Source organism: Acomys russatus, chromosome 11 (genome assembly GCF_903995435.1).
Source record: "Acomys russatus chromosome 11, mAcoRus1.1, whole genome shotgun sequence".
NCBI classification, from domain to species: Eukaryota; Metazoa; Chordata; class Mammalia; order Rodentia; family Muridae; genus Acomys; species Acomys russatus.
In genome coordinates, this window is record NC_067147.1 from 48,244,235 (window position 1) to 48,268,363 (window position 24,129).

The window sequence follows — 24,129 nt, forward strand, 5'->3', positions numbered from 1 at the left end:
GGCTCAGAAACTAAAGGCACTGGCAGCTAAGCCTGACGATCTGAGTTCGATCCCTGCGTGGTAGGAGGAAAGAACTGACTCACGCACGCTGTTCTCTGCCGTCCAGACGTGAGCGTGCGAGTGCAGCACCTCCCCCGCAGCACACACAGACTAATGATAATGAGTTTTAAAAACTTTAAAACGATAACAATAACAAGCTAGGGTTAAGCTGTCTCTCCACATGTTCTAATCTTCTGTCTCGAAGAGTTTGACACTAAATTATACAATGTGCTCAAGAACACAGGGTTCTTGAGCGAGTCAGCTGCACTATAAATTCTACCCTGAATCCCAGTCACTCCACAGATAGCGTTCTACCGGTTTAAGGAACCCTCAGGCTTTACGCAGACCCCTTCGTGGCCATGTTGGACCAAAAGAACCCGAAGTTCTTAAGACCGTTCTTTTTACAACTCATGATGGCATCTACACGTGTGCAGAAAGGCAAAGCAGTGACTTGTGGGGACAACAAAATGCGCAATGGATGAGACACCCGCCAGCTCTCACCCCAAAACCGAACCATTGTTAACAGATTAGAATACTCCCATTCATAGCTCAACTGCGATGTGAGGGTGCAGCTCAGTGTGGGAGGGGCGTATGTTGAAAGACAACTTTGGGGAGGGCAATGTGGTAATAACTATGACAGTGGAAAATGTATTTGGTCCTTGGCCCAGTAAATTACCTCATAGAAATCACCATGCAGGCAGACAGACAGACAGACACACACACACACACACACACACACACACATACACACACACACACACACACACACGATGTTTGGCATAGCCTCTTGCCTAAGTACAAAACACTGACAGTACATCATCGGTCTACCAATAAAGAGATGGCTTACAACCACACACTATGAAATTCTGACAACCACTGAAAAGTATAGATCCCACAAGCTGACAATGAATGACGTTGAGCAAAGGTAACACAACATTAAAGGCGAGTGCACTATTATACACTAAACACAAACATAAAGCAAATGACTGAAGACACACGCACGGAACCCTGAGCAGTGCGTACCCCTGGAGTGTTCTGCTAGTTCTGTGTCTTCGTGTTTGAGAGAGGGTGTCACTACAAGGCCCATGAAGGCTAGAGTTGGTCTTGAACTTAAATCCTCCTGCCTCTGCTGGATGGAACAGGACTGCTCTTCTTTTCATCTCTCTGTATATTTCAAGTGCTTTCTCTTCTCATTAAAAATGTCTAATAAGACCAGGAGAACCTGAGTGACTGTCATGGACTGCAGGGTAGCTATGAAAAAGAGCACAGGCAAATAAATGCAGTGTGAGATCCTAGATAGGGGAATCCTGGGACAGGAGAAGGACAAGGTGGCAGAAGCCAGGAAGCTGAGTGCTCTTCTTAAGCTATTTACTGCATTATGGTTACAGAAGCTGTGGAATCAACTTCCTATGTTATGTTGAAGTCGTTCCAGAATATTAAGATTATTTCAAATTAGTTGATGCATGTTGTGGGCGTTGAACCCAAACCTTGTGTAACTTGGGCAACCACTGAGCTAAACTCTCAAAGGATATTATTTTTTAAAGTTTTAGTGTGTGTGTGTGTGTGTGTGTGTGTGTGTGTGTGTGTGTGTGTGTGTGTGTGTGTGTGTGTGTCTGCCTCTCTGTCTGCCTGTCTGTCTGTCTGTCTGGAGTATAGGCAGGTGAGCACAGGTGTCCACAGGAATCCCTGGAAATGTTATCATAGATGGTTGTGAGCTGCCATGTGGGTGCAGAAACCAAGCCTGGGTTCTCTGCAAGTACAGCAAGTGCTCTTAACCACTGAGCCATCTCTGCAGCCTCAAGGACCATTTTCTAGAAGTAAAACCTTTGGAGTCAAATTCAGCTATGTTGAGCCTCACAGCTGACCTTTGCTAGTAGCTGTGCAGCCCTAAGTAATTGCTCCCTTTGAGTCTCAAATGCACAGTGTGTAGGGTGGGGACATCACCTTGAACTCTGCTGAGTTCACCTACTGAGTAAGCACGTCACCCAGTATTGGGCATCTGTAATAGGCGCTTAAAATGCTAATTTCTCTCCTTTTCCTCTTTTGCTAGAATGTTTTTGTTGTTGTTGTTGTTTGCTTTTTATTTTCACTTATATTTCAAGAGAGGGTAGGTAAACAAGGTAGCCTCAAACTTGCCACCCTCCTGCCTCCACCTCCCTTGTGCTGGGATCATAAGTGTGTGAGCCTCATCCAACTTGGAATGCTTTTGTTTTTGTTGTGAAATCAAGACCTTCATGCCTCTTGTTCCTGCATTCTTCCACAACACCTGGCAGGGTGCTTTCCACACACAGATGTTTGGTATTATTTGAGCCACGCTTTGGTCAAATTTCAGAAGAAGAGGGGGAATGAATAGATTTGGCAAGCAAATAAAAGCCATTAATTGCCTTGATAGCTGGGTAGGTTGCATGGAGTGAAAAGTTTAGCAGCTACCTAAGTATTGTACAGGGCTCTTAACCGGAGTGTCCTTTGTAATAATGTGTCATTAATGGCATCTGAAAATGAATACCAAGAAACTATCAACTACTGGGATATTATATCACAAAGATTTCTAGTACGTGGTGTGTAAGATGCAGTCTAGAAAAGTCTCCAAGCCCAGAGAGAACTACCATTAGGAAGTTCTGGCTTTTATTTCTAGTTTAGAAAACCTCAAAACCCCTATCCTTCTGGTTTATTTGGGATGGTGCTGACCTGCTTTCCAGTCACTGCTTCGGGTGGCTCTCCGCAGTGCCGTAGGGGTCTGCGTTGAGCTGACGCCATCTCAAAGTATATGGGCCCCTGACCACTGGTACTGTTCAGGGTCAGCAGTGCCCAGAAGGGCTGGTCTGTGGTGTGGATGGAGATCTTAAAAGAACGTACTTCCTCCGGGTGTGGTGGAACATGACTGTAATCCCAGCACTCAGGGAGGAAGAGGCAGGCTGATCGCTGTGAGCTCAAGGCCAGCCTGGTCTACAAAGTGAGTCCAGGACAGCCAGGGCTGCACAGAGAAACCTGTCTTGAAAACAAAAATAAAAATAAAAACAAAACTTCCTGTTCAGTTTAACCACCTGGGCTAATTATAAAAGTTCAACGGGTCTTTTCCACACATACCCTTTTCCTAACACACATGATTCAGATTTTGTCATTTTTGTCTCAGGATCTGTTTTAAGGACTCGTTAGCAGTAGATCACCTTAGATCACCTTCTTCGGTCACCAGGGAGGTGTGTTTCAGGATGATTAAACTGAGGCATGGAGTTCAAAGAGCACTTACATATTTGTAGGAAAGAGTGTCTTCACAAGGTGTAGTTTGAAGGGATGAGGGAAGAGGTCCAGCTCTAGCCAAGGCACTGTGGAAATCTACGTAAGAGCCACGCTAAGTTTCAGGGATGACTTTAGGGCAGCACTCCTCAAAGTTCAGACTATTTTTCTGAGACATGGGAGGGTGTTGGCTCTGTTTTTTAACAATTAAACTTCATTATACAACCCAAGTAGCTTACACAAGAAGGAAAAAAGGTTGAAGGGACAAAAGAGTGAACCTTCCCGTATCCTTTCCACGGGACGGGCCCTTAGGTGTCTCTCTGGCCCGCGTGCTGGTCTGGCCTCATCGCTCTCCACACGTGCCCAAGCCCGGGCTGAACCTGTTGTTTTCTCCTCCCCACCTGCCTGAGTCACCTGGGAAGGGTGGTCTCCTGCTCCCGTTGAGGGTCAATTAGAAAAACAATAGCCCAGTTGGGGTTCCCAGGTCTGCTTCCTGAATTCCAGGCCCAGGATGGCTCCACTCAGTCTGTCACAAGGTATTCATGGGGTGCCCCAAGGGTAAAATCCGCCAAGACTGCTTCCACCTGTGACAAAGCTTAATCTCTCCCACAGGAGGGGCTTACTACAGAACTAGGTAGATTACCTTAACTAGTGCAAGGTGCCTTTAAATCCAACACTAGCATGGTGGGATGGCTCTAGGTATGGCTCAGATGCATAAACAGCCTAGCGCTCACATCAAAGCTGCGCACAGCCGTGCCCACTTCCAGTGTTGGGGAGGCAGAGGCGAAGGACCGACCCACAGGGCTCACTGGCTGGCCAGCCTCGCTGACTCAGCAAGCTACAGATTTGGTTCTGAGAGACCTTGTCTCAAATTAGAAAGCAGCACGCTGGCATGGTAATATACGAGCCTTTAGTCTCAGCACTTGGGAGGCAGAGGCAGGTGGATTGCTGTGAGTTCAAGGCCAGCCTGCTCTAATACCAAAAACAAAACAAAAAACAAACAAGCAAACAATAAAACAGAAAGACAGACAGACAGAAACAAAAATAAATAAATAAAGTAGAGAGAGGATTGTCGACACTTGGCCTCTATGTGTGCATGTCTGCATATAAATGCATGGATGCACACATGCACAGAATGGGCCCAGCTTCACCAAGGATAGGCAAAATCAAATCAGAACCTACTCCAGCACACTCACTGGCAGGTTAAGAGGACAAAGAAGAAAGTGTCAGTGCTGGGAAATGCAGACCCTGCGGCTTTGCGTAGAAAACTGTCAGGCAATAAGCAACAACTAAGACAAAGCGTAGGGCACAGCAGTCCTACTGGCAAATACACACATCACACACAGACGCTCATCTTAGGAGTCTCATTTGCAATGGCCCCAAGCCAAGGACAATCTGAACGCTCACCAGTGACAGCAGAGCTTGCTGTACGACCGAGGCAGCGAGAGCGGAAGAAACTTGAGCTCCGTGAAACAGTTCAGATAAAGGTCCGAAACAGCACACGGGAGGCACCGGACAAAAGAGGACACACCACAGGTTTTGCTCTAAGAGCAGTTCAAAAACATTGGCTTATCTGAGGGGAGGTAGAGCTAGGGAGAGATGCCTCTGGGGGGCTCCTGTGACGGACTTCCTGAGTTCTAGGTGCAGACTTGTCTTCATTTTGCAAAACCTCATCAGCCGTTCTGCATGCTCTGTCCATGTATTTTATAGCTCACCAAAAGTTTACACTGTAACTTTAAAAATTATTCTTTTTTTAAAAAATTAATTTATTCAGATTACATCTCAATTGTTATCCCTTCACTAAAAATTATTAATGGCGAGAGGGGGGATGGGAGGCGTGAGTACAGGTGCACAAGGAAGAATGAAAAAGAGTTTGGATCCAACGAAGTTCCAGGTGATTACGAATCCAGGGAACCGAACTTGGGTCCTCTGCAAGAGCAGCAAGTGCTCTTAACCCGCTCCTCCGTCTCCGCAGCCCAACACTGTAACTTTTTAGATGAGGCGTCCCTTAATGAACAGCATGGTATTAGAAGGGAGGGCGTACGGAGTTCACGTGAAGTGAAGTATGACTGTTACATGACGACACCCTGGTTACACATGGCGGCACGCTCACCAGGTGAAAACGCATGCAACCTGTAGACGCGCATTATGGTCTCATTCCAGAAAAATCCAAAAGTGGAAATGGGCTGCTCATCAGATAGCTTTCTTCACACCTGAGACGGCGCTTATAAAAGAAGCCAGCCTCTATCTGAATGTAGATCAAGCAACGAATAAATACCATCAGCATGGTCGGAAACGCTCCCCGGAGGAAAGTGGTCTCTGCCAAAGAAGCAATTTTTAAATTCGCGTGATGGTCGTGCAGTAGGGGGTATCTAAATTTCAAAATGCAAGCTATTAATAGGCTACAGGCCACGGTCCTTATAGCTTGGCTAGAACCATTAAAGGGGGAGAAAAAATCCTTGCAAGGCTGGGAAAAATGTGTGCTTAAGGGATTTTTAGAGCCTTCTGCAGCCAGGCACGTCTATTCCAGTGCAGACTTCTATAATCAGCAAGACACAAAGAGAGGCATTGGGAGGCCGCAGCTGAATTTAAATAGGCACAGATGGCATGTTTATACCACACCCCCACAATATGCTAAGTGTTCCCCACAAAACCAACCAGGACACAGCCCCTGCCTCTGGGGACTTGACATCTAAAAGTAGACAAGGCCCGGCTAGTTCAAAGAAAGTAAACAAATACAAGGAAATGAAGCCAGGAGTGGAGTGAAGAAGGAGCCTGTGTCCCTCTCCTAGCTTCCAGGAAGAGTAGGAGCCCCTTCATCGGCATCAGCCCAGGGGGACCAGCAAGCCAGAGCGGCCTTATTTACCCTAAGATTTAATGTGACGCTGTGCAGTAAATATTTGTGGAGAACTGACGCCGGGCACACTAAAAATGTTTTTGTGGTTGTCTAGCGGCAAGAGGCAGAAGGTCTGAACCTGCAAACGGGATCATATACACTGTGACGGGCGTGGGCAGTGGGCAGCACACAGCTGTGCACAGAGGCTGATTAATGGCCTCAAATTTAAATTATCCAGTGTCAAGCTCAAGAAAGCATTATTTTTAAAACCCCTGGCTTCACCAGCAACTAACTAACAGAGTAAAAATAAAATAAAATAAAATAAAAACCCTTCTACCTTAAAAACCCCAAACCAGCCAATGACTCTTACTGGACTGAAAAAATCTCTTTTTTTTTCTCCCTAATTTGGTGTTCTAAAGGGACACATGAGCTACATTTGTTTTGTTTGCAAATAAACATTTTATGGCTTTATAGTCCAGGCTGGTCTCCACACCCAGCAGACTGAAGCTCTTTTAACAGAGAGATATCAAACAGTCAAAAGCGTCTCCCCACGCAGGACCTCTCCTATGCCTTTGAGTTGAAGGGCATCTCGATTTAATACCACAGGGTTTCTTCCTGGGACGATTTCAAAATGCTAACACTCAATTGGTTAAGTTACAGGAGCTGGGCTCACTTCAACAAGCTGGCCCTGGCTGCTTCACACATCAGGTGTGTCTGTCAAAGGTTGCTTTTAGGGGAGTGTCTGTGAGCGTAGGTGTATGTGTGGGCTTGGGTCCATGCGGAAGCCCCAGGTTAACCTCCTTGAGTCTGTCCCCCTTGTCTTCCAGTTTTGATTTTAACTATTAGTGTGGGTGTGCATGTTTACGTGTGTGAGATGTGCAAATGTGTGTGTATGAGTGTGAGCCTACCACTAGGCACACCCGAAGGTAAGAGGCCAACTCTCGGAGGGTGGCTTTCTTCCTCACCAAGGCCAGTCTCCGTTGTTTCTGCCAACGCCCGCTCCAGAGGAATGAAAGGAATACAGATGTGGGCCGCCACATCTGTCTTTTCTCCCACGGGCTACAGGGATCAAACCTAGAGCATCAGACCTGCACAGCAAGGGCTACACCCACTAAGCCGTCTCAGAGGCCCCACTTGGTGTTTTTGTTTTTAAGACACGGTCTCTAACGGGGCCTGGAACCTGCAAAATAGATTAGGCCAGTGAATCCGATGATCCTGCCTACCTGCCCAGCACTAGGAGTACATGCACATGGGTACTCAGGTCCCCACTTATGTATAGCAGGAACTTCACCCACCAAGTCATCACCCCAGCTCAAGACGGCTTTCCAAAGAGACAATATAGACAAATTACATCGGGGTAAGGTGGGGCGAAGAAAGGAAAGACCCTGGTACCTTTGTCCCACTGGTGTGCATCAGGACCGGAGTCCAATTTAGAATAAAATTTGAAGGTAAGGGCTGGGGAGCACTGTCTACCCCAACATGTCATCTCAGCATCCACTTTTCTAGACTTCTGAGCAACCACAATGGCTGCATTCCCCAAGTGCTATCTCATGTCTAATTTCAAACAGCCCCCTTTATTTTATTATTATTTATTTTTATCGAGTGCATGTGTATATCTGTGTGCATGTAACAGTGTGTACATATTTGTGCCTGCAAGTGCAGGCATGTGTGTACTATGGAGTACCCACAACCTCGGGTTGCTTCTCACCTTCCACCTAGTTTGAAACAGGGTCCCTGTGTACCCGAGGCTAGCTGACTTGCAAAGCTTCCAGAGTTTCCCCGGTCTGCTAACCCATCTCAGTATAGAGGGCTAGGTGTTATTAATTAGGCAACAATGCAGCCACCCCTGAAGGTCCTGATGACGCCGGGAAAGCAAGCTACACGTCCCCAGCCCCGGCCAACAGGACTCAAGCCACCTAAGTCACCTGTGCACCTTCTGCGCATGCGTATGTACCTCCTGCGCATTCGCTAGGTAGTTTATAAAGGGAATTCGTCCTATTTCTCTCTCTCTCTCTCTTCACGCGTGTCTCCGGAGACGGTCTCTGTATTCCCCTATTAAACCTCTTAAGTGGATCTGTGGCGTGGAGTGATTCCATCCCACCATGCTTTTAACATTTGGCGTCTAACTAGAGAGGAGAGGTAGAGAAGAGAGGTAGTAAGTAGGTAGAGAGAGAGCCATGTGGAGGGTGTCTTTTAAATGGCCCGGGGCAGGGCCACACCCCAGTAGCAGGTAAGTAGTGACATCACAGGTAGGCAGGCTAAAGCAGAACCCTAACACTAGGATTATAGGATTTCACATACACTGTACCTGGCTTGATGTGGCTTTGGGGAATTTGAACTGAGGGGTCCTCACTTAAGTGGTCCTTGCCTTAGGTAGCCAGCGCTTTACTCGCTGAACCACCTCCCCAAGCTTATAGCATCCTCTGAAACAGAAGGTCCTCAGTCACTTCCAAATATACATACAAATGCATATATATTCCCATCTGAGGAATTACATAAGTGAAATATACTTTTGACAAATCCAAGCTATATATGAGTCTACTTCAGGAAGCCTTAAAGTCAAGACATACTTATTCATGCCAGTGTTCTACACTCCAGCTTTGGCCATCTGATGCCTTTCCTTACTGACCACCCCAGCTTCCCACACCTTCTCGTTAGTAAGTACACCGGAGTGTTCTGACTCTCCTCGGTCCTCATCTCTCCCTGGAAGGTTCTAGAAGGCAACTTCATGCAAGCCAGTGGAGGGTCGCAAGGTAAAAGTGTCTGATGTAGTCAGAGCAGAGACCTATCAGGATAAGGAGGCAGACAGTCCTCACCAAAGCTTCTGGGAGCACACACTGGATGACGGAGGCTGGGGCGGGAGCAAGTGGGGGGGGGGGCTGCTGAAGAGACTTGCAGAAGATTCAACTTAAAGGGCCAAGCAAGGGGACAGGAATGAGTGTGTCAGAACAACTGAAGAGAGCCCATCATTAATGTCCTTACCTTCTCATTGAAATGTCTCCTGCCTTGACCCCAGCTCTGACCCTAGTTGGTAACACTGTTTGGGTTTTTCCACTTAACCCACTCCCGACGCCAACATATCCATTTGGTACCATGTCAGGCCTTTGCAGTATTTTCCATTTACCATTCAGTATGGTTTACAACTAGAATGATGGTATATGCTCGTAGTTCTCAGACCTCAGGGCACTGAAAACCAAGAGTTCAAAGGTGGCCGGGCCTAGAGAGTACATCTAGACTACACAGCTAAGCCCAGTTTTGAAAGAAAGAGGGAAGGAAGGAAGGAAAAAAAAATCTTTGCCCTTCTCAAAATGGCTGTCTATTTTCCAAAATACCACCTTGCTGGTACTGTTCAACATGGTTTTCTTTTAGGAAGATTTTTAATCACTTCCCCTCTCAACTCAATCTCTCTCTCTCTCTCTCTCTCTCTCTCTCTCTCTCTCTCTCTCTCTCTCTCTCTCTCCTTCACTTTTCCCTCCCCTCTTCCCTTTTATCTCTGGGTCTTACCTTAAACATCATTTAATTAGAGGAGTTCTCTCACCCTCACTGGGTCCCTACTCTATTCCCAGAATACCTTGCCTGTCTTTGTTCAAGACAGTCATCAGAATAACAGTGGCACACGGAGAATAACATTGATTCTTTTGCAGTCAACCCCAGATTAGGAGGTGTTCTGTGGCTTCACCAGGCAGGCTCTGTATTGAGTATGTAATTCTCGGCATGGACCTCTCAGGTCCTCCCACTTAACCAAGGCTCCATGCCCTGCCCCATCGTTGCTTCCCAACGGCATGGTCATCTGCTCCATATTAGTCACCGTGTGTCTAGAGTCTTTAGTTCTATAGTTTCAATATGCTTCTCACTGCTCCACTCTATGTCTAAGTCTGCCTTTGCCAGTGAAGAGCTCCTAATTTCCTCCAAGGGAATTTGCCCGCCCCACCTGTGACTCCTTTTCTGCACATTTCTTACATCTACCTAGCTGCAGTCAGAGCTTCTGCCTTACCCTTACTACTGGTTATTCCTACTTTGCCATGAACCTCCTTATTCATTTAGTATACCTTGTATCAGAAGGTGTTCTCTAAATGCGTGACTCAGGAGCCCTAAAACTCTGCCAATGAGGCAGCTGTGTAAGGCAGCTCTCTCTAAACACCTGGAAGAAACAAGCCTTAAAGGGCCAAGACACCTGTCAAAGAGATGGAGGCTAAACAGAACCAGAAAAGCACATCACATTATCAGCCCATCACAGAAACACTTCCTAGCTGTGTCACAAATAATTGATCTGTAATCAGAGGACCTACTAACATCCTAGTACACATTATGATGCCAACAACGAAAAGTTCAGCAGGATTTTGAATATGTCTCAAAGTCAATAGAATTTATCTCATATGGCAGCAGAGCACACAGCTCAGTCTTTACCCTTGTGACAAGAATGAAACAAACTGCAAATGGCATTTAAGTTTGCTTGAAATTATAAAGGGGAGGCTCTGGAGATTGCTTGGTGGTGGAGTCTTTGATATAGCTTGTGGGTTTGATCCCTCACCATAGTGGAGAAAAGAATTAGAAATTGCTGTTATGCATACACTGGCACAAACCCACATATGTATAATGGACACAGCACACATATTCACAGAAGGGACCACTGAAATGACCACATTCACTCAACAGGTTTCTAGGTGGGGAAAATAATGACTGGCTTTCTTGGCCAAGGTCACACCAGTAAAGCTAAAACAAAGGTTCAGACTGTCTGACCCCGTTTCTAGCACTCTTCTTGCCCTGATTCACTCACCCCAGGACAATGATAACCGGAGTGCTCTGCTCACCATGATGTGAAGTGGATGAAAAGATTCTCATTCTCTCTCTCTCTCTCCCTCTCTCTCTCTCTCTCTCTCTCTCTGTATCTCACAAAAGGTTTGAAATGGCACTACTTTGTAAGCTTTGAAGAGCATTTGTGTTCAAAGACACTCTCAGAACCAAGAAAAACATGGCAGGCCATGACTGCACACTTCACAATACATGTACACTCTAAACATGAGGAATATGCCACACATCACCTTCCTTTCCTTAGTCTTATTTGGTTGGCTTTGTTTGTTTTCCTTCTTGTTTCTTTTTCTTTTCTTTTACTTTATTTTATTTATTTGTTTGTTTGCTTGTGTTGGGGTTTTTTTGTTTTTGTTTTTGTTTTTGAGACAGGGCTCCTCTGTGTAGCCTCAAGTGTCCTGGACTCACTTTGTAGACAGAGATCCCCTGCCTCTTCTTCCTGAGGGCTGGGATTACAGGTGTGTGCCACCATACCTGTTTCATTTGCTTGTTTTAGTGGTTGATTTTTTTATGACTTTTATTTTATTATTATTAGTATGTATGTATGTATGTATGTATGTATGTATGTATAGGTGTTTTGCCTGTTTGTATGACAATGTGTCTGGAGCCTGTGGAGACTGGAAGAGGGTGTCAGGTTCCCTGGAACTGGAGTTACAGATAGCTTGTGAGCGATTATGTGGGCATTAAAATCAAACCAGTGTCCTTGGGAAGAGCATCCAGTGAGCCAACTTAACCACTGAGCCAACTCTCCAGCCCATATACTGCCGTTTAGTTCATAGTACCCAAGAAAGATTGTGTTTTGGAGGGGGGGGGATTGAAAAAGAAAAAACCTATTTTTAAAATGTGCATAAAACATGAACATACCTACCAAGTACTTGCTATTAAATATTGCTTTTCACAGTTCCATTCTTTTTGGAAATCTTTATTTTAGTTTTATTTATGTCTCTCTGTGTATGTGCACATGTGTGTGGCTGCCTGCAGAGACCAGAAGAGTGCATGAGACCCTTTAGGGCTAAGGTTGTAGGCAATTGTAAACCTCCTGTCAGTGTGTGGATGCTGGGAACCAAACTCAGTCCTCTGGCATAAGAGCAAACACAGTTTGAGCCATCTCCCTCTGCAGCCCCCAGAGTTCCCTTCTTAATAGCTGGCAAAGTGGTGGCTCACGCCTGTAATTCCAGCACTCAGGAGGCAGAGGCAGGTGGATCACTGTGAGTTTGCGGTCAGCCTGGTCTCCAAAGTGAGTCCAGGACAGCCAGCCAAGGGTTATCATAGAGAAACCCTGTCTCAAAAAACAAACAAAAAAATTGTTTATGTTTGAAAAAAAGCCATCTTACACTGGGCTTGGTGTTGCGCACCAATGGATCCTACCACACAGGAGGCTGAGCAAGAAGGAACCTGGGTTTGAGGGCAGCAACAACGATTCTGTCTCAAAGTAACAATAATAAAAACACTCAAGGTGCTACTCTTTAACTCTCTGCAGGACACCACTGACTGTATATTCTGTTGTTACTTTGGCAGAAAACAATGAGTGTTGACACTTTGTATTAACTGGAAATGTGTCCAAACCTGGAACATTTTTTCTTGTGTATGGATGACTGACTGGTGGGCCAGTTTTTATGGAGTAAGAGTTGGAATTTACTTTTTATTTATTTATTTATTTATTTATTTTTTTTGGTTTTTTGAGACAGGGTTTCTCGGTGTAGCCTTGGCCATCCTGGACTCACTTTGTAGACCAGGCTGGCCTCGAACTCACAGCGATCCGCCTGCCTCTGCCTCCCGAGTGCTGGGATTAAAGGCGTGCGCCACCACGCCCGGCCACAGAGTTGGAATTTATTAAGTAAAGATTTTAACACAGATTTCAAGGCCAGGTAGTAAGGGAGAGAATAGCATAGGTCCAAGGGCAGGGCCTCTCAGGAGAGCTGCCTCTTTGGGTCACATTTGTTGGTGATTTTCAAAACTTTCCTTTTAGCCATGTACATTAAGAAGTAGATTTTGGGGGGCTGGAGAGGTGGCTCAGTGGTTATGAACACTCACTGGCTGCTCTTCCAGAGGACCCTGGTTCAATTCCCAGCACCCACATGGCAGATCACAACTGTCTGTAACTCTAGTTCCAGAGGATCTGACATCCCCACACAGAAAATAAAAATGTAAAAAAAAAAAAAATTTTTTTTTTAAAGTAGATTTTTACATCATGACTTGGTACTCATATATACAGTCCCCTGCAGCACTACCCAGCTACACTGTTCCCAAACCCTATGACATCAGTGGAAAGCAGCCACCCTAAGCCCACACACTGGGTTATCTGAGCAAGTTTAATGTGAAGGATGTGGCTGAGCCCACTCCTTTGAAGAGGAGTCTGACAAGCTTCCCAATAAGCAACATAGGCGGGTGGTGGTGGTGCACACCTTTAATCCCAGCACTCCAGAGGAAGAGGTAGGTGAATCTCCAAGTTCCAGGCCAACCTGGTCTACAGAATGCATCGCAGAAATCCTATCTCAAAACAAGCAAACAAACAAACAAACAAACAAAAAGACTAGCAACATACACAGACTGGGAAGAGAGCAGTTGGCAAAAAAATAAAATAAAATACCCAGGAAGATGGAAGACAGTGAGACCCTGTGCTTCTAGATCGCACATTGCTTCCTCTCTGCCCCAAGGAGAACTGCATGTGGTGGGCCCTTGTGCTGTCTGTGTGACGCTGATGCAGAAATGCACGAGATCTCAGCTTCTCACGGGTCATGTAGACCAAGACAGTCTGCATTTCCATGCATATGTTCTCTGGTGGGTGACTTGAGAACCTCTCTGAGCCCAAATTGCAAATCTGGGCATATCATGCCACCCAGTGTCACTCCAGGGCTTTAATGGGTGAGAGAAGGGACATGTCACTTAATACCCGTTTTCAACGAAATATCATTTCTTCCAGTAATAAAAAGGGGGATGGGGGTGGGGACCAACATACTGGTAAGCCACCATTAACTTCCTTACACCACTTTTGATTAGCAAGGCTGAATGAAAATACAGGCCCAAATGCTTCTGTGTGTATCTCAGGGAGCCAAAGGGGCAGGGATGCTTCCGGCTTCCTGGAGAGCAATCCGCACCCTTCGGTTTTAACGTGTCTAGCTCCCCAAATAGGCGGCAATGGTCTCATCTAAGCCTATGCTATTTATTTGCCCAAAGAGGGAGTCTTAGCACTTTCAAGCTATAATAAATTATCTCATCTTCTTGCACCTTTGTTATGGTAAAGAAAGAAAAGTACAGACTTGGGGGGAGGAGGTGGGGAGGGCAGAAGACTGAGCTTAATTACAGAGGCTTAAGAAAGGAAAGTCCCCACTGTGGCTTCCTTGAGGACAGATACTGCTTCCTTTCCTCGCAAGGCAAATGGTTCATCTACAAGTAATAAAGACACTGGTCTCCTCTTGTTTCCTTTTAGGGCATCTCCCTCCCGCTGTAGCCTTGCATTTAATCTTAAAATGTGGATCGCTTACCACTCAAAGGCCCTTAAGTAATTGCACCAATTCAGTTGAATTCAAGTGAATTCAAATGAAAACTGCACAATAAAGTGATACCAACAGACTGTCTAAAGAACTACAAGCAATTGTTTTCCTAAGTCCATTTGGAGGAGTCAACGTTTCCAGGGGCGCGGGGCGATGAGTGAAGCTGTTATGCTCGGGTGTTTAGTGATGCGGGTCATCTCTGAGGAGCAGGGTGACTGAGCATCACTCACAGCTGAGCTGTGGTGGTGATTAACTACACAGGGTCCCTAATCACAGGGTTGAACATCATATCGCTAAGCACCGGTCGTCATAAACTCATCTGACTCTGTGTCTTCTTCCTTACGTTGTTTGGTTGGTTGGTTTCTCCAGACGGTTTCTCTGTGTAGCCTTGGCTGTCCTGGAACTCACTTTGTAGACCAGGCTGGCATCAAACTCAGAGATCCACCTGCCTCTGTCTCCTGAGTGCTGGGGTTAAAGGTGTGTGTCACCACCGCCAGGCTATTTATGTGTTTGTTTTGAGATGGCCTCTCATATAGCCCAGGCTGGCCTCCAACTCAGTATGTAACTGAGGATGACCTTGAACCAATCCTAAAGTCCCAGCCTCTTGACTCCATGTCTTTCAGTTAAAAACAAGGATGCATGCACGTACATACACACACACACACACACCTAAAGGTCGACATGGTGGAATAAGTCTGCACTTAAGCCATCTCTGGGCAGAGTGTCTGACTTGGAACCCTAGTCATTTCCATATGCCGGATATGGGATCCTCCGTATCCCAGGTAACCTCTTTGTGCCTTCATTTTGTCAATTGCACAATGAGAATAAGATTGTTTCTAGCTCCATTGTTTTGAGTTCATGAAGGACTCAAACAACTTGTGCAGGCTAAGCTTGTGGCACGGTGTGGCAGACCAACTTCCATGCATGGTGATGGTTGTCATCCTTGGGGACCCTGTATGGGTAAGAACACTAAAGTCAGTCACCGAAGCCGGAGACAAAAGCTGGCTCCTCTGTCCCTTGGGGATGACTCAGACACAGAGGGGTCAGGCAGCTTAAGATGCCACCTTTACTAGACCAGAACAGACACTATGATTTAGAATCGGACAAGTCAAAAATCCGAGCAAAAGCATTAAAAGAACAAACAATCAAAATCAAAAGCATCATTTAATTTATGTTCATGTCCACAATTTAGACTAATTACTAAAAAGCCAAACACGTTCAAGTTTTGGAATCAAATGCAACCCATTTCTTCTTGCAGTCGAACCTGGAGACTTGAAAGCAGTAGGTGTGTGTGTTTTAGCAATGAACCACACTCCTAGGCCCAAATGTTTCATTCGGAAACAGAACACTATACAGGAAAGGATAATTATCTGTGTTGTGATATTTGTGAAAGAAAAGCCTTTTTTTTTAACTCTTCAGAGGGCTGACAAAAAAAAAAAAAAAAGCCCGAGATCTAACACATACCATCTAGTGTGATTGCTACCTAAAATTCCTTATGTAGGATAAACATAAAGGGAAAGACACCACAATGTTGACAACGGCTGCACTAGGGTGCCTTTCTTCCTTAGGTTTCACAGTGTTCCGTGTTGTGTTGTAACATTCATCATCTAAAAAGTGATTTTTTTTTTTCAAAGCAAAGTGTACTAAAGACTGAAAAACAGTGTTTGCAGAAAAACACCTAGAAAATAACTATTAATAGACACTCAGCTGAAGGCTGCTCTCTTTTGTCAAATCTGCTGTGGGCCTCTTTCCTCAGATTTTGTTCAAACTTTATTCCTTCAGTGATTTAGGCGGCTGTAATAACATCTTTCTCTATGTCTAAAAATAGGCCACGGGTGTGTAAATTTATGAGCTGAAACGCAAAACTGGCACAGTGTCTAAATTAGAGCATTAAATCCCTTAGTCTACTCTAGCACAGAGATATATTTGAAGCACCGGTGTTCACATGCTTTGTATAAAGACACAGTTTTAACCCAACATCTTTGTTCTTTTCATAGGTGGAGAAATGAGAAGCTGTGAACGTTGTTCTCAAATGTGTCCAATCACTTTTCAAGAGATTGGCCCTGGGCAAAACATGTTTCAACTCCAGACTCCGGTTCCCTCTTTGGATAAAGAGAACAGAGCAGAACATCACGGCCTTTGACCTTTCCACTTTAACCCCAACTCAACCTCAAGACTCAGCATCTTTCCACTGGCAGTACTTGGGTCTGCACTGCCTCTGCTCCCTACCCGAGGGACTGCCTCCTCCCTACCTATACTCTTGGCTACACCACTGCAAACCTGGGGTTCCAGGAGTTTCTCAAGATCTGATACATTAGGTGAAGAAATAGCACACCCCAATGACCTGAAGCTATCTGATTGCTTTAAAATATACTCAAAAAAGAAGGTCAGGGGTTGGAGAGATGGCTCAGTACCTAAGAATAAAAACACTTATTACTCTGCCAGAGGACCCTCAGTTACCAGTACCCATATCCGACAGCTTACAACCGCCTGTGGTTCTAGCATCAGGGGACCGGATGGCCCCTCTTGGCCTCTGTGGGCACCCCACACATGTGGCATGTATTCACAGATACACACATTAAAAATAAATCTTTTTTTTTTTTTTTTTTGAAGGCCAAAGGTTGTCTGTCATTGAACTTCATTTGTTGGCATCACTAAGATTCAAATAAGAATCTGAATGCTGAGGGTATCAGAGGGTTCTATAGCTAGCTGCTCGTGGGGCAGCCTGTTCAGCCTGGACTTGGTTCTAAGCATGATAACAGGTAAGGAAGGAGGAAGATGGTAGATTCAGCTGGGGATGAAGGAGTGGCTGGCATGTATGACTGATGTGATTTGTGGCAGTCAACATCTGATGACAGGAACACAGTATCATATGACTTCCAAAGGCTTCTCCAAACTACCAGTTTGTCACAGGCTTGACATCATTGTACTGAAGTGTTAGCTTTGCTCTAGACAACTCTGTTTAACATACTATATCTACAAAAAAAAAAAAAAAAAAAAAAAAGTGGGCATCTGCCATACTAACATAAGTCAGATACACGGGCTTAGTATGACTGACGGGATTTATCAAGCCTACACATACAACGATTTCTTGTTTCTCTGAATGGATACTACAAATAAATCCTATGATATCTTAGAGCTCGTGTGTGTGTGTGTGTGTGTGTGTGTGTGTGTGTGTGTGTGTGTGCAAAACCACATGGAAATGCCTCACCATCACGAAAGGAAGCTAAGTTTGAAAACTTCCTTGGAAAAATGTGTGTTGTCTGATCCAAAAGGAACCAACATTACATTGGCGTTGAGAGGTAGGCATGGTAATGACTGATTGTAGCTCCAAAGTTAGGTTTGTTTATATGGTTAAAAAAAAAATCAAGTGCAGCCGTGTTATCTTTAAACGAGAAGACGTCATTATTTAATAAATGCTGACTTTACATTTTATAGTGAGTTGACCTTCAATGGTACAAAGAACAGCAACGAGCTACATGGCTAATGCTTGTATCAAAAAAAAAAAAGAACCCAAAATCTGGCTGGGTGTAAAAGTTGCTGTCCTCTGTACCAAAGGATGCCTGTCTACTACCACTCTAAACTCAGGACATTTGTAGCTGGAAAGGCTGATGACATGTTTGGCGAGCCATCCATTTCTTGTGAAGTCAATTACCAAACACATTTTCCACTGTTGGCGCAGTTGCTTCCAATGCGCTCCCAAGCACCACATTCCCACCCAGCAAAGACTATCGCTGTAAAAGGTTAAGTAAGACACTCGAGTCAGGGGACAGGCTAACAGGAGAAACGGGTGCGGTAAAGAATACAAAAGAGGGTTGGAATGGATCCTATGGGTTGATTGACCGTTCCTATTTCTTCCTCATTCTCTACTCATCAAGGCATCCAAACAATTTAATTTGTGGTCCTTACTGCTGTGTCTTCAACTCTACACGTTAAGTTTATCATGAGTGTGTAAAAAAAAAAACAAAAACAAAAAACCAACAACAGCAACCTGCTTGGCTTGCCTCGCCATGAATCACAGCCAGGAGGTCATCTTGCTGTGTATCAGCAACTATGTTCTCCGTACAGCTATGTGACCTGAAGTGGCAGCTGCATGCAGAACCACCAAAATAGCAGGGGCAAGAGCTTTCTGCTGGCTCCTCGGGCCCCAATCCCGCTTCCCCAGCCCTTTCCTCCCACTGAGCACCAGCCAACTGCAGAGCCCAGAAAGACCCAGCCCCACGCTCTGAGAATAAAGGCCGTAGGCCCACCACACCTTCCCTGTCCTCCCGGGGAGCCTGGCGGTGCGAGCAAATGAAGAAGGGTTCGGGGAACACAGAGAGGGCGCAGGGCGTGATAGGGGACGCAGGCCGCCCATTGCAGGGCAAGCCCACCGGGGATGCACATACCTCGGGACAATCTGGCCACCTCACAGTCACCCCGCACCGGGTGCTCTAGGCTCAGCCGGGGAAGGGCATGACAGGATCAGGGCGCCCCGGGTTCCAGGCACCCGGACCCTGCGGGGCGCGCCTCACCTGTGCGGGCCGATCAGCACCCCGGCCTCTCCTGTGCCCGTGCCCCTCCCACGCCGTGCACCCCGGGCTTCTAGGGACCCCTCGGGGACACCCAGGCCGGTCCTGACCACCACTCACTTTCTGGATCCGCTTCAGCGCCATGGGGCAGGCGGCGGGGGCTGCGGCGGGTCCGCGTGTCCCGGGCTGCCGCCTCGCGGGGCTGCTCCGTGTGCGCCCGGGCGCGGTGCGCGAGTGTGCGGGCGGCGGCGCCGGGCTCTTTTGTTTCCGCCTTTGCTGCTGGGAAGGAGCCTGCGCCCTCCCCGCCGCGCCCCGCCCGCCTGGCACACTGGGAAGTGTAGTCCGAGGCCCGGCCTCTGCCGCCCGCGCGGACGTCGTCCGGTCACCCGTGGGTGACAGCTGCGACTAGCCTGCTGCTCCCTGCAGCCGCTCTGCAGAGCAAGGTCTCGAATGTGCAAAACCCGTATAGCAGGTGAGCTGTCGCTCTAGGGAGCCGCTGAGATCCAGGGATCGCTCCTCCTAGCACAGACCCTGCAGCGAATCTTAACTTCCTTTGCAGACATTTCTCCCTTCTGTGCTTGCCCCTGGAAGCGTGAGAAGTCTTCCTCAATTGCATTCTACCTTAATTTTTTAAATCTTTTTTTTTTTTTTTTTTTTTTTTTGAGACAGGATCTTTTCTTTTTCCCTTTTTGTCACCGCCTCCCAGCAATGGAATTGCACACAGCTTCCAACACACCCAATCCTTACTTGCTCTCGGGCATCCAAACCTCAAGTCCTCGGGTATGCGTCCTTTGAATCATGACTTCTGGGTTTGGTACCAGCAGAATGGGTTTTCGCTTTGGTCACTCACAGATTTCTGATGGGTTTGGGTCATTCTTAGGTTCCTGGTGACTAAAGTCAACCCATTTTTTTTTTCCTAGCAGATTTGAATCCCATTTTGCTTCCCCAAACACACACTGCCCCTGACTTCCACAGTGTCACTGCGCCTGGACCAGCCGCTCCTGTGAAGGTCTCTCCTCGAGCTTTACAGTGGTCCACAGGACACCAACCTCACGCCCTCTGCACAAACTTAGAATTGGGCTGCAGCCGAGAGTCTGGACTGGGCTATACAGAGACCCACCCAAAGCAGTCCTGCTCTGTCTGCCCTCTCCTCTACTTTCCTGATTCCAGATCAACCTCTCTTTGCCGTGGCATGGGTCCTGTGCAGCCTTGCCTCTACTACGCGGTGTTCTTCCAGGCACTGTTTTCGGGCGTACACAGGCCGTGTGTGTGTGCGCGCGCGCGCGGGCACACACAGGCTATGGAAGCCAGAAATTATTTCCCAGACATCAAAATCAGCAGGCAAGTTCTGATATAACACAGGGCATGCTCTGAAAATACAGAGCCAAGTGCAAAATATCAAGACTGCTGTAGTGGGTTGAGTAAGAATGGCCCCCATCGGCTGGAGAGATGGCTCAGCGGTTAAGAGCACTGATTGCTCTTCCAGAGGTCCTGAGTTAAATTCCCAGCAACCACATGGTGGGTCACAGCCATCTATAATGTGATTTGATGCCTGCAGGTGTACGTGCAGGTAGAGCACGGTATACATAATAGTAAATAAATAAATCTTAAAAAAAAAAAATGGCACCCATAGACTCGTATAGTATATTTGAGTGCTTAGCCATCAGGGAATGGTGCTACTTTGGAAGGATTAGTAGGTGTGGTCTTGTTAGAGAAAGGGCGTCACTGGGGGGAGGGGAGTTTTGAGGTTTTAAGAGCCCAAGCCAGACCCTGGCAGTGGTGGCAAACACCTTTAATCCCTGCGCTTGGCAGGCAGAGGCAGGTAGACTTCTGAGTTCAAAGCCAGCGTAGTATACACAGTCAGGGCTACACAGAGAAAACCTGTCTCAAAAAAACAAAACAAAAACAAAAACAAACAAACAAACAAACAAAAACCCAAAAGGCAGGGCGTGGGAGGGCTATTAGATTGGTGTACAGGATATGGTTCATGAAGTCCAACCATGGCTGTCCCACACAGGAGAGTCCAAGAATTTGGTGGTTGCTCAGTCCATAAGGCTGGATGTCTTTTCTTTGTTTGCTTGTTTGTTTTTTGAGATGGGGTTTCTCTGTGTAGCCTTGGCTGTGTCCTGGACTCACTTTGTAGACCAGGCTGGCCTCGAACTCACAGTGATCCGCCTGCCTCTGCCTCCCAAGTGCTGGCATTAAAGGTGTGCGCCACCAGGCCCAGCCAAAGCTGGATGTCTTAGCAGTACCCATCTGGGGCTGGAAGCCTGGAGGAGTCCTTGGAGGGCTGTCGGACTTCAGTGTATGTTGGAAGCCCAAAGGAGTTGGTTCTAATATTGTTGAAGAAACAGGATAGAGTAATTAATTTCTAGCAAGAGTGAGGGCAAGAAGCGAAAAACCAATACCTTCTTTCATGGCCTTTTATCCATGTGGATAAAAGGTGGAGCCCACATTTAGGGTGGGTCTTGCTGTTTCAAATGATCGTCTAAGAAAACCCCTCACTTGAGTGCCCAGCATCTTGTACGTAGTTGATTAGCCCATGAGGTTGACAACCAAGATTAGCCAGCACAGAAGGAAGGGGAGGAGAGGGGAGGGCAGGGATGAAGAGAAGGAAGACAAGAGCTGAATTTACAGGAAAGGTGATTCAATCCCAACACCCCTTCTGTCCCTATGTGATATAGGGACAGGATGTGTGCCATTCTTGCACAGAAACTAGGACAGGTCAAATGCTGAAGACTCGGCGCTTAGTAATGAGGATGAGTGAAAAAGAAGGCACCGTCACCATGCTTGGTCCCTGGTCCTGCTGAGAATAGGTGTGGCGTCACCTTAAGCTGCTAAGTTTTCAACCACGGAGTGCATATCTGAATGCATAACAGAATAAACAGAGAGCTTTTGGAAATGACCAACGTCCAGGCTCCCAGGAAGGCTCCCCAAAGCAGGTGACAGGCTGTTTCTAAATAGAAGTCCCTTCACGTCAGTGACCCTTCAGCTACAGGATGTATGATGCTGCGGACCACAGTCTCTTACATCCTTGCTCTGGGATGGGGTCCAAAAAGAGATGATTCTAACAAATTCCCCATGATGTGGGTGCTGCTGGGTCTGGACCACATGCTGACATTCAGTGCTCTGGATCCTTACAGTTCCAAAGATGGTCCATGGGGCAAACAGCCTCAGCATCACTCTGAAAACTTGTTCGGAAGGAGCAAATGTCTTGAGGATTGCTGCGGACATGTGTCTGACCTTGCAGCAGTCTGGTAAGATCCTAGTTACTTTTCTCACAGATGTAGCAATGGCAAGGCAAAGGAGGAAGGGTTTATTTTTGCTCAGAATTTGAGGGAAGTTCTATTGGATGGAAGGAATGGGGGCAGGAGAGGGCAACTGGCTACATTGCATGCACAGTCAAGAAGCTATTCAGTCTAAGCCCCTAGCCCACAGGGTGCACTGCCACACTCAGAATGGATCTGCCTGCCCTCCTTGGGTAAACCTTTTGAGAAACAACCTCATGGATACTATACCGTGGTGTGCTCCTATGCTGATTCTAAATCTAGTTAAACTGACAATGACTTGGAGATGGCTTAGTGGGTAAAGCGTTTGCCATCCAAGCACAAAGCCCTGGGTGCAATTGGGGATGGCTTAGTGGGCTATAGTCCCAGCACTAGGGAAGTGGAGGTAGGAATATCAGGAGTTCAAGGTCACCTCATCCTTGGATACTTAGTGAGTTCAAAGTTGTTACGTGAGATACTCTCTCTCTCAAAAAAAAAAAAAAAAGACTTTAACTTAGGATAGCGTCCAAGTCCTATTGGTACTACTCAAGCCTTGGCCTATGGAGGGTCATCATTTGAGAGTTTGCCAGAAACATAGGCTCTTAGGACCTAGCTCAGACCTTCCAAGTTATGCTAGGCATACAAGGTGTGGAGTTAAATACCCAGTACCACAAACACACAGACACATACACACAGATACACACACACACACACACACACACACACACACACACACAGAGAGAGAGAGAGAGAGAGAGAGAGAGAGAGAGAGAGAGAGAGAGAGAGAAGCTTAATGAACTATCTTTTTTTTTTTTTTTAAGTAGCAAGTATTGGTGAGGTAGGAGAGACTGTCTCCCTCACACATTGCTGATGGAAATATGAAATGGTGGAGTTCCTCTAAACACTGAACGCAGAGTAGTGAAGATGGCCAACCACACAAAAGCTCATCCGTGAGTATTCACTCTGGCATTTTTCATAATGAAAATGTACAAACACACACACAAAAAAATCCACTCACTGCCAAATAAAAAATAAGCTATGTGGTCTGTTGTGGTGGAGAATATTATTCTGCAGTAACATGGAATAAATGTTCCAGTGTGCCAGTGAGGAGGAGTCTGGTCACAGAAAAATTACACACTGTGTGAGCCTGTTTGTGTGAAGTATCCAAATGGGTTGAAAAGTAGATTAGAGGCTGTCAAGATTCTGGGAGGAGAGCTGGACATGCTTAGAGGGGATTGGGTTTGGGACTTGTGGGGAGATTATGAAATCGTTCTAAAATTAGATTATGGCTATTGTTAACAGAACTCTAAATAGGCTTAAAATCTTGGAATTGTACACTTGAGCTTCAGGATGCATAATTATATCTCAATAAAACTGGTGCAAAGAAAGGATGGTCTAGGCACCATACTCAGAACTTGAATCTTTAGGTGTCACTACAATCACTCTTGCCCCTAGATTCCTCCCAGGGCTAGCCATATCTGTAGCCTTCTCAAAGTTTGTGGTTTTGTATTTTCATCTAAGTAAGAAAAGAACTAAAAGCCCCAAATCCCTCACCTCAACCAACATCTGTAAAGCAAGAAGAAACCCTGATTGGAAATTTTGTGGTCATATTTGAGTAACCCCGTTTGAAGCTGAGAGTACAAGGAGTATGGGGGCACGTACACCTCCAAGGCTAGGGGCCAGCCCAAGCTCAGAGAGCCACCAGCAGCTCAGCTCTGTGGGCTCCATGGGCCTTAGTTCACAGGGGCCAGATTCAAGCAGCCACAGAGCAGAATGGATGCTGGGTGTTTGTGTGTGTGCGTGTATTTCCTTGTGTGTGTGTGTGTGTGTGTGTGTGTGTGTGTGTGTGTGTGTGTGTGTGTGTGAAACTTGGATCTCTTCTCCAGTCATTCTGCGACTTGTTTTTTTGAAACAGGCTTTCCCGCTTTTGACTGTAACTG

At 46.3% G+C, this 24,129-nt stretch overlaps 1 protein-coding gene across 1 annotated transcript in view; it reads right to left on the minus strand.

Moving 5' to 3' along the window:
• Ube2d1 (ubiquitin conjugating enzyme E2 D1) overlaps positions 1 to 19,255 on the minus strand; it is a 31,843-nt gene extending 12,588 nt beyond the window's left edge. Inside the window, exon 1 of the mRNA XM_051153206.1 lies at positions 19,044 to 19,255. Within this exon, the coding sequence (XP_051009163.1) occupies positions 19,044 to 19,067 (24 nt within the window). The 5' untranslated portion in view covers positions 19,068 to 19,255. The remainder of the gene's footprint in view (positions 1 to 19,043) is intronic.
• Positions 19,256 to 24,129: the final 4,874 nt, after the last annotated feature.